The sequence below is a fragment of the Anomaloglossus baeobatrachus genome, chromosome 1 (assembly GCF_048569485.1).
Source record: "Anomaloglossus baeobatrachus isolate aAnoBae1 chromosome 1, aAnoBae1.hap1, whole genome shotgun sequence".
Lineage (NCBI taxonomy): Eukaryota > Metazoa > Chordata > Amphibia > Anura > Aromobatidae > Anomaloglossus > Anomaloglossus baeobatrachus.
This window is the reverse complement of record NC_134353.1, coordinates 54,710,394-54,726,615: the sequence shown is the minus strand read 5'-3', so window position 1 is coordinate 54,726,615 and position 16,222 is coordinate 54,710,394. Positions and strand designations below refer to the sequence as shown.

At 47.8% G+C, this 16,222-nt stretch overlaps 1 protein-coding gene across 1 annotated transcript in view; it reads right to left on the bottom strand.

Annotated features, from left to right (window-relative positions):
• Positions 1–1,127: 1,127 nt before the first annotated feature.
• Positions 1,128–16,222, bottom strand: part of POLR1A (RNA polymerase I subunit A) — a 155,288-nt gene continuing 140,193 nt past the window's right edge. Inside the window, exons 27-34 of the mRNA XM_075332180.1 lie at positions 13,744–13,901; positions 12,933–13,059; positions 7,797–7,901; positions 7,356–7,628; positions 3,150–3,350; positions 2,502–2,619; positions 1,693–1,857; positions 1,128–1,506 (exon numbers count right to left, since the gene is read on the bottom strand). Coding sequence (XP_075188295.1) covers positions 1,406–1,506; positions 1,693–1,857; positions 2,502–2,619; positions 3,150–3,350; positions 7,356–7,628; positions 7,797–7,901; positions 12,933–13,059; positions 13,744–13,901 — 1,248 coding nt within the window. The 3' untranslated portion in view covers positions 1,128–1,405. The remainder of the gene's footprint in view (positions 1,507–1,692; positions 1,858–2,501; positions 2,620–3,149; positions 3,351–7,355; positions 7,629–7,796; positions 7,902–12,932; positions 13,060–13,743; positions 13,902–16,222) is intronic.

Sequence of the window (16,222 nt, the reverse complement as noted above, 5' to 3'; positions counted from 1 at the left end):
CATGAAGGCTAATGCGTGGCCCCAGAAGTGACTGAGTGGCCTGGAAGCAGTGTACAGCCGCGCCGGAGGCTCAGTAAGTACAGCACATGTGCGCCAATCCCCCAGTTCCTTCTACTAATATTTTTAGATCGCTGGATTCTGGTCCCCATAGACTTATATGGGGACCGGCATCCAGCCTGGAACCAGATTTTATAAACCAGATAACCGGGACCTGCTGGTCCTGGTTATCTGTCAGTTCGCCCATCACTATTTTTGAGTTATATCCTGTACTATACCCCAGAGCTGCACTCACTATTCTGCTGGTGAAGTCAGTGTCTACATACATTACTGATCCCGAGTTACCTCCTGTATTATACTCCAGAGCTGCACTCACTATTTTGCTGGTGGAGTCACTGTGTACATACATTACATTACTGATCCTGTATTGATCCTGAGTTACATCCTCTATTATACTCCAGAGCTGCACTCACTATTCTGCTGGTGCAGTCACTGTGTACATACATTACATTACTGATCCTGAGTTACCTCCTGTATTATACTCCAGAGCTGCACTCGCTATTCTGCTGGTGCAGTCACTGTGTACATACATTACATTACTGATCCTGAGTTACCTCCTGTATTATACTCCAGAGCTGCACTCGCTATTCTGCTGGTGCAGTCACTGTGTACATACATTACATTACTGATCCTGCACTGATCCGGAGTTATATCCTATATTATACTCCAGAGCCGCACTCACTATTCTGCTGGGGCAGTCACTGTGTACATACATTACTGATCCTGAGTTACATCCTGTATTATACTCCAGAGCTGCACTCGCTATTCTGCTGGCGCAGGCACTGTGTACATACATTACATTACTGATCCTGCACTGATCCGGAGTTATATCCTATATTATACTCCAGAGCCGCACTCACTATTCTGCTGGGGCAGTCACTGTGCACACACAATACATTACTGATCCTGAGTTACATCCTGTATTATACTCCAGAGCTGCACTCACTATTCTGCTGACAGGAAGCAGATTTCTTGAATAGCAATGTGAGAGTATTTTAGAGCTGCAGGATGTTTTATGATCCCTTTTTCCAGGAGTGGATGCTGCTGGACACAAACACTGGGGCCCCGTTTGCACAATATACTTTATTACAAAGCTATAGTCCATTTTACATCTGTAAACATTTACACAGGATGGCGCTTGGCACTGAGGCTGAGGCCAGGCAGCTGCTGTAAAGGCGCAGGTTAATGATCGGTCTTGTGATTGTAGGAGAGTGTCCCGGGTGAGTGCAGCTGCTGGACGATCCGCCTGGAGGGACAGGACGGCTGTGACATCCACCCCTGTGTAAGGCACGGTCTGCTCCGTCAGCCATCTGCACCGCGCCGAGCCACCAAATCCGAGTCCTCCAGCTTATTTCATTGGCTGTTTAAGGTCAAACAATCCGGTGCCTCCTTTTACGACTTTTCCGGCCACCAAACAGGCGGACGGTGACTGAAGATCGTCCTTCGCACCTGGAGAAAGACAACAATCCTTGTATTATATAAACAGGTAAGAGGTCATATGATTGTGGTGGTCTTACATAGGACTGCAAAATTCATAAGCTCCTCCTTTCTCGCAGTTTTCAGCCCAGTTGACTGCAGACCTGACCCCGGAACATGCACTATAATGTCGTCTCGATCCTCTCCTGCAAAACTTACCAGTCACGGTAGCATCCTTCAAGAACTTGTAGCTGGTCTCAAAGGTCATTTGCTGGAAAGGAGAAGAGCTGGACTGCATCCCGTAACGGTTAAGTGGCCGATAAGTCCCCTCGAAGCACATATAGTCCGCTACCAGGGAGAGGTGCCGGGGGTCTACTTCAATCCCTGCAGAAATCAAGGCGATGGGTACGTATCACAATAATGCCGGAGATGCGGCTCAGGAATTTATATAGAATTCTTAGCAGAATTGAGTTTTTTAAGCTCTCTTTCCTATGTAGAACTAGAAGTCTCTATGGTAACAGACTACAAACAAGACTCGTGTAGTCAGATCCCGCATCCATCCTAGACTTTTTTTTATTTTACTAATCTTGAAAATAATATTTCCAGGAAAAAGAGGACAGATGGAGCGAATTACAAAGGCAGCAACAGACTAGAGGTTTGTTTGTAGTCTGCTCCCAGGGAAACACATAGGTCTGCATCAGAGCTGTACACACAAAACGGCAATAGCAAAAAGTGCCCAATATCAGGTGTAAAATTTTCAAGGAATGTATGGCTGCTCTCGCTTATACCAGAGCTGACATCAGGCACAGAGAGAGACCTGCAACCAGGCAAACACATAGGTCTGCATCAGAGCTGTATACACAAAACGGCAACAGCGAAAAGTGCCCACGGACAGATCTAAAATTTTACAAGGGCTATATGGCTGCTCTCTCCGATACTAGCCACAGAGAGATGCTGTTGTACATGACAGGGACACCCAGTGGACCTCCCCTCTAATTACCTCTTACCCAATATTGGGTGCTACTTACCATATACAGCAAACACGTCCTTAATTTCCTTCTGCACCACCCTCAACGCAGCCTCTATGCCGTACGTGTTGGCCATCGCATGGATATCATTTGTATATAGACGTCTCAGATTCAAGATCTGAGGTAAAAAAAAAAAGGAGCAGGCGTTAGATCGGCACATGTAGGTACACGGCACCCACCGACAACAAACAAGTCATGGACAAGCGATAAAAGGGATTTATTCCAATGAGCATTATTGGAACATACAAACGTCATATAGATGACCCTCCTACATTAATCCTCCAAAATGGCTCCCTGCAGTTGGAGATGGCAGTTGGTGCTTTGAACAATCTATGGACGAGGAGGAGCGAGAGGAAGACACAGACATTCTGCTGAAAGTTCACCATAGAACTTTATGGGCACCAACTTTCATCTCCTGTCTCAGTAATGGGAAAGTCTGTGTTCACCGAAGACACATTTTACCAGTGAATTGAGAATTTAGAGAACGAGTGATCAGTCCAGGAGGAAAAAGATAAGATTTATGACAAGTTATAGAGAAGGGGACTGTAATGCGCAGTTATCAATATAAATATTTCCGTCTGGCGGGCCGATCCAGAGACATCTGCGTCCGGACACGCGGTCACAGTCGTGTTCTTGGATGTAACTTACATCTGAATATTTGAACATCTCCTGGAGGTTGATGCCCTCCGTGTTGAGGATCTGCTCCTTGTCTCCGCTCTGGTTTGTGCTGTCGTTCAGGAGGCAGCGGGTGATTCCTTTGGTCTCGTGGATGACAATATTTTGTGCCAGTGATGAGATGAGAGAGGAGACATCGAAGTGAACCTTCATGAGCGGCAGCTTCAAGGTGATCTGCAGAGGAGAAGACGGCATGTTACGACACAGTGTACAGAGGACAACAGTAAGGCAGCACATCGGGAAACACTGAGGACCGGATACTAAATCTGAGGGCCGGGTACTAAATCTGAGGGCCGGGTACTAAATCTGAGGGCCGGGTACTAAATCTGAGGGCAGGGTACTAAATCTGAGGGCAGGGTACTAAATCTGAGGGCGGGCCGGATGCTAAATCTGAGGGCCGGATACTAAATCTGAGGGCGGGCCGGATACTAAATCTGAGGGCGGGCCGGATACTAAATCTGAGGGCCGGATACTAAATCTGAGGGCGGGCCGGATGCTAAATCTGAGGGCGGGCCGGATGCTTAATCTGAGGGCGGGCCGGATGCTAAATCTGAGGGCGGGCCGGATGCTAAATCTGAGGGCGGGCCGGATGCTAAATCTGAGGGCGGGCCGGGTACTAAATCTGAGGGCCGGGTACTAAATCTGAGGGCCGGGTACTAAATCTGAGGGCCGGGTACTAAATCTGAAGGCCGGGTACTAAATCTGAGGGCAGGGTACTAAATCTCAGAACAAAGTACTACTAAATCTGAGGGCCAGGTACTAAATCTGAGGGCCGTGTACTACTAAATCTGAGGGCCGTGTACTACTAAATCTGAGGGCCGTGTACTACTAAATCTGAGGGCCGTGTACTACTAAATCTGAGGGCCGGGTACTAAATCTGAGGGCCGGGTACTAAATCTGAGGGCCGGGTACTAAATCTGAGGGCAGGGTACTAAATCTGAGGGCAGGGTACTAAATCTCAGAACAAAGTACTACTAAATCTCGGGGCCGGGCATTAAATCTCGGGGCCGGGCGTTAAATCTCGGGGCCGGGCACTAAATCTCGGGGCCGGGCACTAAATCTCGGGGCCGAGCACTAAATCTCAGGGCCGAGCACTAAATCTCGGGGCCGGGCACTAAATTTAAGGGCTGGGTACTAAATCATGAATAACCCTTCCTGAGCTGAGCAAATAAAACCTTTTTCTGGGAAAGTAGCTGTATAGTTTCCATATGGTATAGGATGGGATCTCCGCACAGGGCTCACCAGAGAGAGAGAAAAAAAAAAAAAAACAGCCCGCCAGAGGATATGGAGTGACCCAGTTGGGAAAGATGAAAAGTTCCCTGTAGCCCGGTAAAAAACAAACAAAAATTGAACGGCAGTGCTCTCTCGACAGAAAGGGAAAAGAGACGGCAGTGCCCTCTCGCCAGGAAGGAAAAGGGACGGCAGTGCCCTCTCGCCAGGAAGGAAAAGGGACGGCAGTGCCCTCTCGCTAGGAAGGAAAAGGGACGGCAGTGCCCTCTCGCCAGAAAGGGAAAATGAACGGCAGTGCCCTCTCGACAAAAAGGGAAAAAGGACGGCAGTGCCCTCTCGCCAGGAAGGGAAAAAGGACGGCAGTGCCCTCTCGCCAGGAAGGGAAAAAGGACGGTAGTGCCCTCTCGCCAGGAAGGGAAAAAGGACGGCAGTGCCCTCTCGCCAGGAAGGGAAAAATGACGGTAGTGCCCTCTCGCCAGGAAGGGAAAAAGGACGGTAGTGCCCTCTCGCCAGGAATGGAAAAAGGACGGTAGTGCCCTCTCGCCAGGAAGGGAAAAAGGACGGTAGTGCCCTTCTGCCAGGAAGGAAAAAGGACAGCAGCCTCTGGAAGAATCCGAGTGACCCTTGATATGTCCCTTGTAGCACTAAATTAATGCTAGACAGACCGACATTACTGGTTAGGACCTCCTGATTGCTAGCATGTAGCCATAGAGCCAGTGGTGATCTTGGTTTACAGACAGGTTGGTAATGGAGGACGGTTCCTGTTGCAGTAAGCTGACTCCTAAGCAAAGACTGGTCTGATGTAAGGTCTGAGCAAAGGGACCCCATGGGTGACTGATGCTAACCTAAAGCCAATGAGTAAAATCCTGGTTTGCTGTCACTGAACGCAAACAAGAACAGATAAACAAGTTTCCAGCTTCTGAAGCTGTTTAGGGACATCTATTTTCAACCCCTACCCCACCTACAGCTCCTGTAACGCCAGAGCTGTCAATCAAGGAAGATACGGGCAGAAATCAATGTAAAACAAGTATACAGGAATGTATACAGGAATGTATACAGGAATGTATACAGGAATGTGCACTATGCTCCTGTGCTTGGTGTGAACAGTCAGGTGTGGAGCACATCTGCTCAACGGTCACACGGGACAATGGTGGGGAAAGAAGGTACATATGAACGCTTGTCCACCGGATCATCACCAGAGTAGTATGGCCGGTAGATCTGTCCACATTTTGTCCTCCAGTACATAGCTCTGGGAATGTCCTTTCCGCAGACGACCCTATGGATTCCGGCTTCTCGTGTTACCGCCACCTGCTCCTCTCCGCACGTATTTGTGGCTTTATCTACATTCCTGCTTTGTGCGAAAAGTAAAATGAACCGGAGTAAAAGTGAAGGACAGAACTCCGGTGACCTCCCTGCGCTCGGCAGGTTCATACCCTGCAGAAAGGGTGGGGTACAAAATGTTATCCTGAAAAACCCGCACGGTGACATTAATTACATGCTCTTTGACGTTCCTATTTCTCTAATAGACCATAACCGAGAACGGCGGACGTGCTCCGAAAGCAATATTTGGGTTGAAAGACAAAAAAAAAAAAACAAAACCTGAAAAACTGATCCTCCAGGTACATGGGGGTCCCAGAGATGTGCTATAAAAGGTCGCCCTTTCTTTTCATATGTCTATAGTTTGATGAAGATGGGGGTATAGGTCAAATGTTTGTGATGATCCGGGAAACGAATCCTCTGGGTGCAGATTCCTAAAATGAACCATAACTGTGGGGCCCCTCAGAGGTTCAGTTTTGCTCAGTTGACTCTCCAAGAGCGAACGTAAGGGGTGCACGGATTTACATAGATTATACAAAACTGTCCACCGCTCTACTCGCATCTCAGAGATTATACGAGGCCGAGCACCACTCTGCTCGCATCTCAGAGATTATACGAGGCTGAGCACCACTCTGCTCGCATCTCAGAGATTATACGAGGCTGAGCACCGCTCTGCTCGCATCTCAGAGATTATACGAGGCCGTGCACCGCTCTGCTCGCATCTCAGAGATTATAAGAGGCCAGGCGCTGCTCTGCTTGCATCTCAGAGATTATACGAGGCTGAGCACCACTCTGCTCGCATCTCAGAGATTATAAGAGGCCAAACACCACTCAGCTCGCATCTCAGAGATTATACGAGGCCGTTCAACGCTCTGCTCGCATCTCAGAGATTATACGAGGCCAGGCACTGCTCTGCTCGCATCTCAGAAATTATACAAGGCCGTGCACTGCTCTGCTCACAACTCAGAGATTATACGAAGCCAGGCACTGCTCTGCTCGCATCTCAGAGATTATACGAGGCAGAGCACCACTCTGCTCGCATCACAGAGATTATACAAGGCCATGCACCGCTCGAATCTCAGAGATTACGCAAGGTCGAACACCACTCTGCTCGCATCTCAGAGAGTACACGAGGTCGAGCACTGCTCTGCTTGCATCTCAGAGATTATACAAGGCCGTGCACTGCTCGAATCTCAGATTACACAAGGCCGTGCACCGCTCTGTTCACATCTCACAGATTATACAAGGCCGTGAACCGCTCTGTTCGCATTTTACAGATTGTACAAGGCAGAGCACCGCTCTGTTCGCATCTCAGAAAATATACGAGGCCATGCACTGCTTTGCTCGCATCTCAGAGATTGTATGAGGCCGTGCACCGCTCTGCTCACATAGAGATTATATGAGGCCATGCACCGGTCAGCTCTAATCTCAGAGATTTTAAGAGGCCATGAATTGCTCCGCTCACATCTCAGAAGAGAACTGAGCAGTGATGAAGGAGCCAGTGCCAAGCTGAAAGCTCCAACCCTTTATTTCAGCCCACTGATCAAAACGTCTGACATGTCACTATGAGGTCTCAAGCGTTTCCCTAAACTAGATTAACACCATCAGCCCCCGTGTCCGGACGCATCTTACCTGACACCATAAGCTTCTTTCCGAGTCATAAGAATAGTCCTCCACGTTGGCATCGAGGCTCAGGACGCTGTTTACCCGGTTCTCCTCCAGCACGTTCTCCGTTAGGTCTGCATTGTTACGGTTTTTATTGGAGGATTCTGAAGGGAGAGGATTGGGATCGTCCTCAATTGCCGGCATCGAGTCGTCGTCGTCCTCCTCATCATCTTTCTTAGCTGGAGCGCTCTCCTCCTCCTGCTCCTCCTCATTCTCTTCCTCTCCACTTTCATAATCAACCTACCGGAGAAATGACCCCGCATCATGACCCCGTATACAAACACACCCAACAGAAAGTAAATGATGAGGCCCAGTTGTTAGGTTAACCATACATTTCCAGGAGGAGTAACGGAGGAACAATGCAGGATAGATGTCCCAGCATAGCTGGGGAGACCAGATTATCTTTACCTCCTCCTCTTGCTTTTTTTTCAGTCTGGTGTCTGTGGCGTCGGCGTCCCCCTCGTCGGCTTCTGCATCCACGATCTCTTGTTCTTCAGCATCAGCTTCTTGGTCCTAAAGCAGAAAAGCACGTTCTCCATTATCTCCTCAGGCCACGTGGGCTGAACCACGGAAGTGTCCGAGGCCGCAGACGCCTACGGGAACTGGGGGTTTCACCGGTCTTATTTCTCATCACTTTTTATACACAAATTCTGGCTTTTATTGTTAATAAATAATGTCATTTGATAGCGAAGTCATTATGGTCCATGTAGGGTTTTTTACCGGATAAAAAAAAAAAAAAAACAATGATAATTTATATTTAAAAAAAAAAATTAATTAGATTTACATTTTTTTTTTACAATTTTCTTTTTTAATGACTCAGTTTGCCACCACTAGTGGGCTTAACTGTGATCGCTTATGCAGTAATATCTTCTGTGACCGAGCTCTTAACTCAATTTGCTCTTATGTCAAATTAAATTTCCCCATAAAAATTAATTAAAATGCTATTAATCTGTTCCAGACCCTACTTATGGCCCCCCATCCTGGTATATGGCCCCATCCTGGTACTGTATATATGATCTCACATCATGGGACATAGCCCCCCAACCATCCCGGGGACATGGCCCCCCAACCATCCCAGGGACATGGCCCCCCCAACCATCCCGGGGACATGGCCCCCCCAACCATCCCAGGGACAAGGCCCCCCCAACCATCCCGGGGACACGGCCCCCCCAACCATCCCGGGGACACGGCCCCCCCCAACCATCCCGGGGACATGGCCCCCCCCAACCATCCCGGGGACATGGCCCCCCAACCATCCCAGGGACATGGCCCCCCCAACCATCCCGGGGACATGGCCCCCCAACCATCCCAGGGACAAGGCCTCCCCAACCATCCCGGGGACATGGCCCCCCAACCATCCCAGGGACATGGCCCCCCCAACCATCCCGGGGACATGGCCCCCCAACCATCCCAGGGACATGGCCCCCCAACCATCCCAGGGACATGGCCCCCCAACCATCCCGGGGACATGGCCTCCCCAACCATCCCGGGGACAAGGCCTCCCCAACCATCCCGGGGACAAGGCCTCCCCAACCATCCCGGGGACATGGCCTCCCCAACCATCCCGGGGACACGGCCCCCCCCAACCATCCCGGGGACACGGCCCCCCCAACCATCCCAGGGACACGGCCCCCCCAACCATCCCGGGGACACGGCCCCCCCAACCATCCCGGGGACACGGCCCCCCCAACCATCCCGGGGACACGGCCCCCCCAACCATCCCGGGGACACGGCCCCCCCAACCATCCTGGGGAAACGGCCCACCAACCATCCTTGGGACACGACCTCCCAACCATTCTGGGACATGGCTCCCAACCATCCTGGGGACATGGCTTCCCAACCATCCTGGGGACATGGCTTCCCAACCATCCTGGGACATGGCTTCCCAACCATCCTGGGGACATGGCCTCCCAACCATCCTGGGGACATGGCTTCCCAACCATCCTGGGGACATGGCTCCCAACCATCCTGGGGACATGGCCTCCCAACCATCCTGGGACATGGCTTGCAACCATCCTGGGACATGGTTTCCAACCATTCTGGGACATAACCCCCCTTCCCCATCCTGGTATATGGCACCCACCCCAATCCTGGGACATAGCCCCCATCACACCGCACACTTAAAAAAACAAAAAAAAACCCCCAACTATTATACTCCCCCTCCCTTTGGTCTCCCGCAGTGTGGCATCCTCATGTTGTGCAGTCAGCTGGTCAGTGTGTGAGAGCGCAACACTCAAACCCCGATCAGCTGACGTGCTGAGGAAGCCGCACTGCGGGGGATCAGAGGGAAGACGAGTATAAGCTTCACGTTCCTCACATTTCTACTCGCATCATGAAGCAAAAAAGATACAGAGCGACACCTCGTATATTGAAAAAAATCATAACTTGGTGCCCCCTTAAGTCAAGGTATTACTGTATAATACAACTCAATGAACATGCTGGGTATCTGCAGCCACCACTAGGGGGAGCTCACTGTATACTGTATACATATTGAACTCTATAAGTGTGCTCCCTCTAGTGGTGGCATCTTCTAAATCGATGTCAAGGGAATCTGCATCTCTGTATAAGAAAATGGATATGTGAGCAATATAAAGATGGATTAAGAAAGTAACAGCACAGATTTTTGGATATTCAGTGTAAAACCTGTGAGCTCGTGCCATTTAGTTCATACCTACTGTGTAACATCTTCAGATATTGCTCCTTAAGTGCTTTTTTTGCTTGGGTCAGTTATGGCAGAGCTGTCATTGATCTACAGTGCCTATAGGGAGTCTGTTGTGGTCTGAGACACGCCCACTGTCTCATGATTGGTCCAGGCTTTTCTCTGTCCCTTCCCTCCTGCAGCTCTGCTTCTTCAGGATGGCTTCTGTTCAGAAGCACAAGCCCAACCCCGGCCCGGGAGGAATCCAGCGCATGGGGGAGAGGATTTCTATTACCGGCAATGAACGATGACACGCTCATTAATGGGATTGTTACTACCCTGGTAAATGTGAATTCTCAGGAGACCATTAATTCCAAAATCAGAACTGGCAGTTCATTAAAATACGAGGGTCAATAAAATGAGCGTCAGCCGGATCCAAACCTGGCTCCACATATCTCAGAGCGGAGTCAGTGCACACTTCCCTGTACTTTGTATTATGTCAGCACGGCCTCAGATAAGAGGCTGGAGATAAGCCGCGCAGGTTTATGTAACAGCCGGCGCCTTTGACCTGCGACTCCACTATCCGCCTAGCTCCATTAATATCAGATCAATAGGAGCCCATCTCTCAGCACCAGGCACGGATCAATACTTCCACTCACATGGGATGAGCAAAACCTCTGGACTTTGCCCCCTTTCCCTACACGTGACCTACAATGACAGGAGCTGAGCCCATTTTACAAAGCAAACACTCACCCGCAACTGCCCGGGCTGGAGAGGACACTGATTCCAGCGTTATACCCCTTTAGATGCCACCGCAAACAGTGACAGTGGCATCTAAATCTAAGCACCCTTGTCAATTTTACCGCAAATTAAATGCCATAAAATTGAAACCCCTCCCCCCCAAAAAAAACATCAGAAGAATTTCTTTTTATCCAGTCCAGTCCCACGAAGAATTTTTGTAAAAGTTTTAAATAGAATATAATAATTTATTATATATATATATATATATATATATATATATATATATATATATATATATATATATATATATTATATATAATTTATTCATTTACATAGCGCAATTAATTCCATAGCGCTTTACATACATTGGGAACCCTGTCCCCATTGGGGCTCACAATCTAAATTCCCTATCTGTATGTCTTTGGAGTGTGGGAGGAAACCAGAGAACCCGGAGGAAACCCACGCAAACACGGGGAGAACATACAAACTCCTTGCAAATGTTGTCCTTGGTGGGAATTGAACCCAGGACCTCAGCGCTGCAAGACTGCAGTGCTAACCACTGAGCCACCGTGCCGCCCTGTGTGTGTATACACACACACACACACACACACACACACACACACAGTGTGTCCACCCATATCCTGTCCTCCGCCATTAACTTGAGAACAGCGGCAGCTATAGGCATAGAAGTGGTGTCTAGGTATAGTAAAGTAGCCATGTTCTACGCAATGAAACCATTTATAGCGCCACCTGGTGGAAAACAACGGAGTTAGCATTTTTATCTCGAAAACGGAACAAGATAGAAAAAAAACGTTTATTACAAAGTTGTAGGGCATCATCAATTCAATATTAATCAACACCTTTCATACAGAAATGCTAGGATTAGAATGTGTAAACCTCACAAGGCTGCGGACGTGAAGCGATACCTCATGGAGACCTTCCTACAAGTCATTAGGTATGGTGGCAGCATGGAATGGCCTCCACGCTCACCTGACCTGACCCCATTGGACTTCTTTCTGTGAGGTCACATCAAACAGCAGGTGTATGCGACCCCTCCACCAACATTGCCGGACCTACGACGACGTATCACAGATGCTTGTGCAAACGTGTCACCTACCATATTGCACAACGTGCAGCAAGATACAGTATGCTGTGCAGAGTCCAGATGTGCATTGCAGCTGACGGTGGCCACTCTGAGCATCAAAGTTAAATGAGCGCCAAATGCGTGACCAGCATTCAATGTTTTTGGCGGGGGGTCATGGGTTTCATATCATAGCATTTCTGTATGCAAGGTGTCAATGCATATTGAATGGATGATGCCCTACAACTTTGCAATTCACTTTTTTTTCTATCTTGTTCCGTTTTCGAGATAAAAATGCTAACTACGTTGTTTTCCACCAGGTGGCGCTATAGGTGGTTTCATTGCGTAGCGCATGGCTACTTTACTATACCTAGACACCACTTCTATGCCTATAGCTGCCGCCGTTCTCGAGTTAATGGTGGTGGACAGGATATGGGTGGACACACTGTATATATAAATTATATATATATATATATATATATATATATATATATAATTATATTGGAGGCAGGAGATGTTCAGAATATTCCTGAAATTAGTGAATTACTGATGAGTACCAGGCTCGAAAGGATCATATCTACTAAAGGGGTTGTCCAGCCTTGGAGCACAAGTCTGCAGTGAGTCTGTGTGACTGTTGACTTGTCTATACTCACAGTGCGCACAATGTCAGGATCCTTCAGTTCTGTCAGCGTGCAGTCATCTGACCGCCAGAATGTGATTTGTATGCTTCCCGGCCACCTTCAGACAAGACTTAACCAGCTTTATTCAAGTCATGTGCTGCGTACGTCTAGTTGGCATGTGATTGACTGCATACTTGCAATCTGGCACCAGCATCTTCAGGCACTGTGCGCTGTGAGGATTCACAAGTCTGTACCCAAAGACTGAACAACCCTTTAAGGTTACAGCAGATCTTAACATGGCGATAGTAATGTAATTTACCCAAGGCTTCCCTTGCTGCGTACTTTTCTGAGCAGGAGTTGTGTAGACCCTGCGTGTATTTTGTGCATCCACTCATCCTGCGGCATATCTACCATTAACATCACAGTCATTGAGGTCAGTACACATTTATTCACTGCTCCCTCACCTGCGCTGCCGCCATCTCCCCGCCTTCATCCATATCTTTCCGAGATGCCCTTCTGCTGGTTACATCCCTATTGGAGGCATATTTTGCACTTCTCCTTTTAATGGCCTCTAACATGATTCTGAAAAACCTGAAAACGTGAAAGATAAAATTGGAATTAACATCTACTAATGAGGACACAGATCTTATTGCTCATAGTGATTACTAATTCAGACATATTGGGACATCCACTTGATCCATATACCATGATGCCCATGCGCCCCCTCATGGTCGCTGCCGGGACTATCTATCTGGTCATTAGAACAATGCTTCTTCCAGGAGTCGGACTATCAAGGTTGGGAATTTTTGGGAAATCACAAATGGGATTTCTCAGGGTCACAGAGACGGAGTTCAAATCGATCTGCGCAGATAGAAATGAATCAGACAATGAGACGTGCTCACTGCTTGAGCAGAAGCCAGCTTCTGACCCGTGAATTAAAGAATCTTGTGATTATAACATACAACATTCGACTTAGACCTTGGAGCAAGAACAAGGAGTCAACATCCCACATCTCACATGGTGTGAACCAACTGATTATGAATTTTCTCAGTATGTTCTGAATACCTCTTTGTTCATTTTGGCTTCATTATCTTTGTTAACACATTGCTGTACACACATCTTAGACTCATTATGAAGCTTCTATGCGATTGTCATAAAGACACACAGATAATTATGCAACGACATCTATATTTTGATTATTTACACACACAGATAATCTTATTACATCTGGATAAACGGCCTATAGCCCAGGCTACCTTCACAGGACATACACACCTCTCCTCCACAAAGCGTAGGATTCCCTCGGGTCGCAGGCATTTCTCCTGCTGGTAATGCTCGTATGGGAGAAACTCAAATTTTAATTTGTAGATGTTAAATTTCCGGGATCTGTCTTCAATTCGGAAGGTTTGCTCTACATCCAGCTTATGCATAACCTAAAAGAGAGGAATTATCTGCATTAATGCCGCCGCTGGACGAAGGCAAGTAAGATGATAATGTCTGTAAAGCGCTGTGGAAATAATAGAGCCATATAAGTGAGCAAAATTGTTATGGACATTATATGAAGATACCCAAAATAACAGTGATCAAAATGGCGCATGCACTATGTACCCATATCTGCACTCAGACACCATAAGACTTTTACTAGATATTCTGGGACATTCCTGTGATTTAAAGATGATTCCTCGTATTAGAGAATATATCTGTATAAGTTTCTTCACTGCAGCCTGACCAATAGTGACAGAATATGCAGCCTTGGATTGTATCTAAAAACTCGCTATAAGTATTTGAAACTCCTCAATAAACTCAGTCTTGTCCCTCTTTTGACCAAAGCACTTCGGACTCTGCAGATATTTTGTACGCATACATATATCAGACTCATAATTTGGAATTTGGGCAATTAGGATGATTAATGTGCACGGCTAAATCAAAATAAATAATAGTCTCCTGGATCACTGCTAACCTAAACTGACTATGTTTATATGCCGTGGCAACTGTGCAAAAATTCAAGTTTAGAGCCCAAATATAATATGGTATTAAAGTCCCTAATATATTACATACCATGTAATGCTATCTACAACCTGTTCCTAGTATCAATCTTTTCTTTTATGGACTTATCCCTCATAGTAGTAATTGCTGGATGTGATGTTTGTGTGTCCGGGATGCCGCGGTATTAAGTAGCTCACATGTATCAGCACAACTTCATTCCTGCACTGATTTCCCCTTCTAGAGTGCATCAGTGTCTTCATGTAATACATATCCCGTGCGAGCTCTCATCTTACTTTTGTATGTTCTCTCTGCCCATACTGTTCTCTGATAAAGCACAACTTGTGTGATCTGCCCTCCTTGAAGACTTAAGGCAGATCACACAGGTTGTGCTGGGTGAAGCATCTCCCTGACAATATAGATGTTTTCCCAGCACAACTTGTGGAATCTGCCCTCACTGAAGACTTTGCTTTCCCAGCACAACTTGCGTGATCTGCCCTCACTGAAGACTTGGATGCTTTCCCCAATACAACTTATGTGATCTGCCCTCTTTGAAGACTTGAATCCTTTCCCCAGTACTATTTGAGTGATCTGCCCTCCCTGAAGACTTCGAGGCTTTCCCCAGCACAACTTGTGTGATCTGCCCTCCCTGAAGACTTCGAGGCTTTCCCCAGCACAACTTGTGTGATCTGCCCTCCCTGAAGACTTCGAGGCTTTCCCCAGCACAATTTGTGTCATCTGCCCTCCCTGAAGACTTCGAGGCTTTCCCCAGCACAATTTGTATCATCTGCCCTCCCTGAAGACTTCGAGGCTTTCCCCAGCACAATTTGTGTGATCTGCCCTCCCTGAAGACTTAGTTGCTTTACCTAGCACTACTTGTGTGATCTGCACTTCTTGAAGACTTAGCTTTTCCCAGCACAACTTGCCAGATCTGCCCACCCTAATGACTTGGATTCTTTCCGCAGCACAACTTGTGTGATCTGCCCTCCCTGAGGACTTAGCTTTCCCCAGCACAACGTGCGTGATCTTCCCTCCCTAATGACTTAGATGCTTTCCCCAGCACAATTTGTGTGATCTGCCCTCATTAAAGACACAGATGCTTTGTACAGCACAACCTAAAGACTTAGGTGAGGCCACACGGGGTTATGTGCAAGTCCTCGCATGACACGCTACTCACGATCGCAACACAGCGGCAGCCGAGTGTCATAATAATAATAAATAAATCTTTATTTTTATATAGCGCTAACATATTCCGCAGCGCTTTACATACATCAGGAACACTGTCCCCATTGGGGCTCACAATCTAAATTCCCTATCTGTATGTCTTTGCAGTGTGGGAGGAAACCGGAGTACCCGGAGAAAACCCACGCAAATATGGGGAGAACATACAAACTCCTTGCAGATGTTGTCATTGGTGGGATTCGAACCCAGGAACCCAGCGCTGCAAGACTGCAGTGCTAACCACTGAGCCACCGTGCTGCCCATTCATTTGACTGTGGTCCGATCATGCGATCACACCACAGCTGCAGAGGGGAGGGCCGGCGCTGTGGAGGAGAGGAAGGGATTTATCTCCCTATCTCCTGCATTGCCGGCTAATGCGAGAATCGCACTGCTCTCGCGTTACACCGGTGTAACGAGAGTACAATGCGATGTTCCTCTCGCCCCATAGACTTGTATGGGTGCGAGTGGAATAGGATCGCATTACACTCGCAGCATGCTGCGACTGTTTCTTCGATCCAATTAGAGCTGAGAAAATAATCGCTCATTGGAG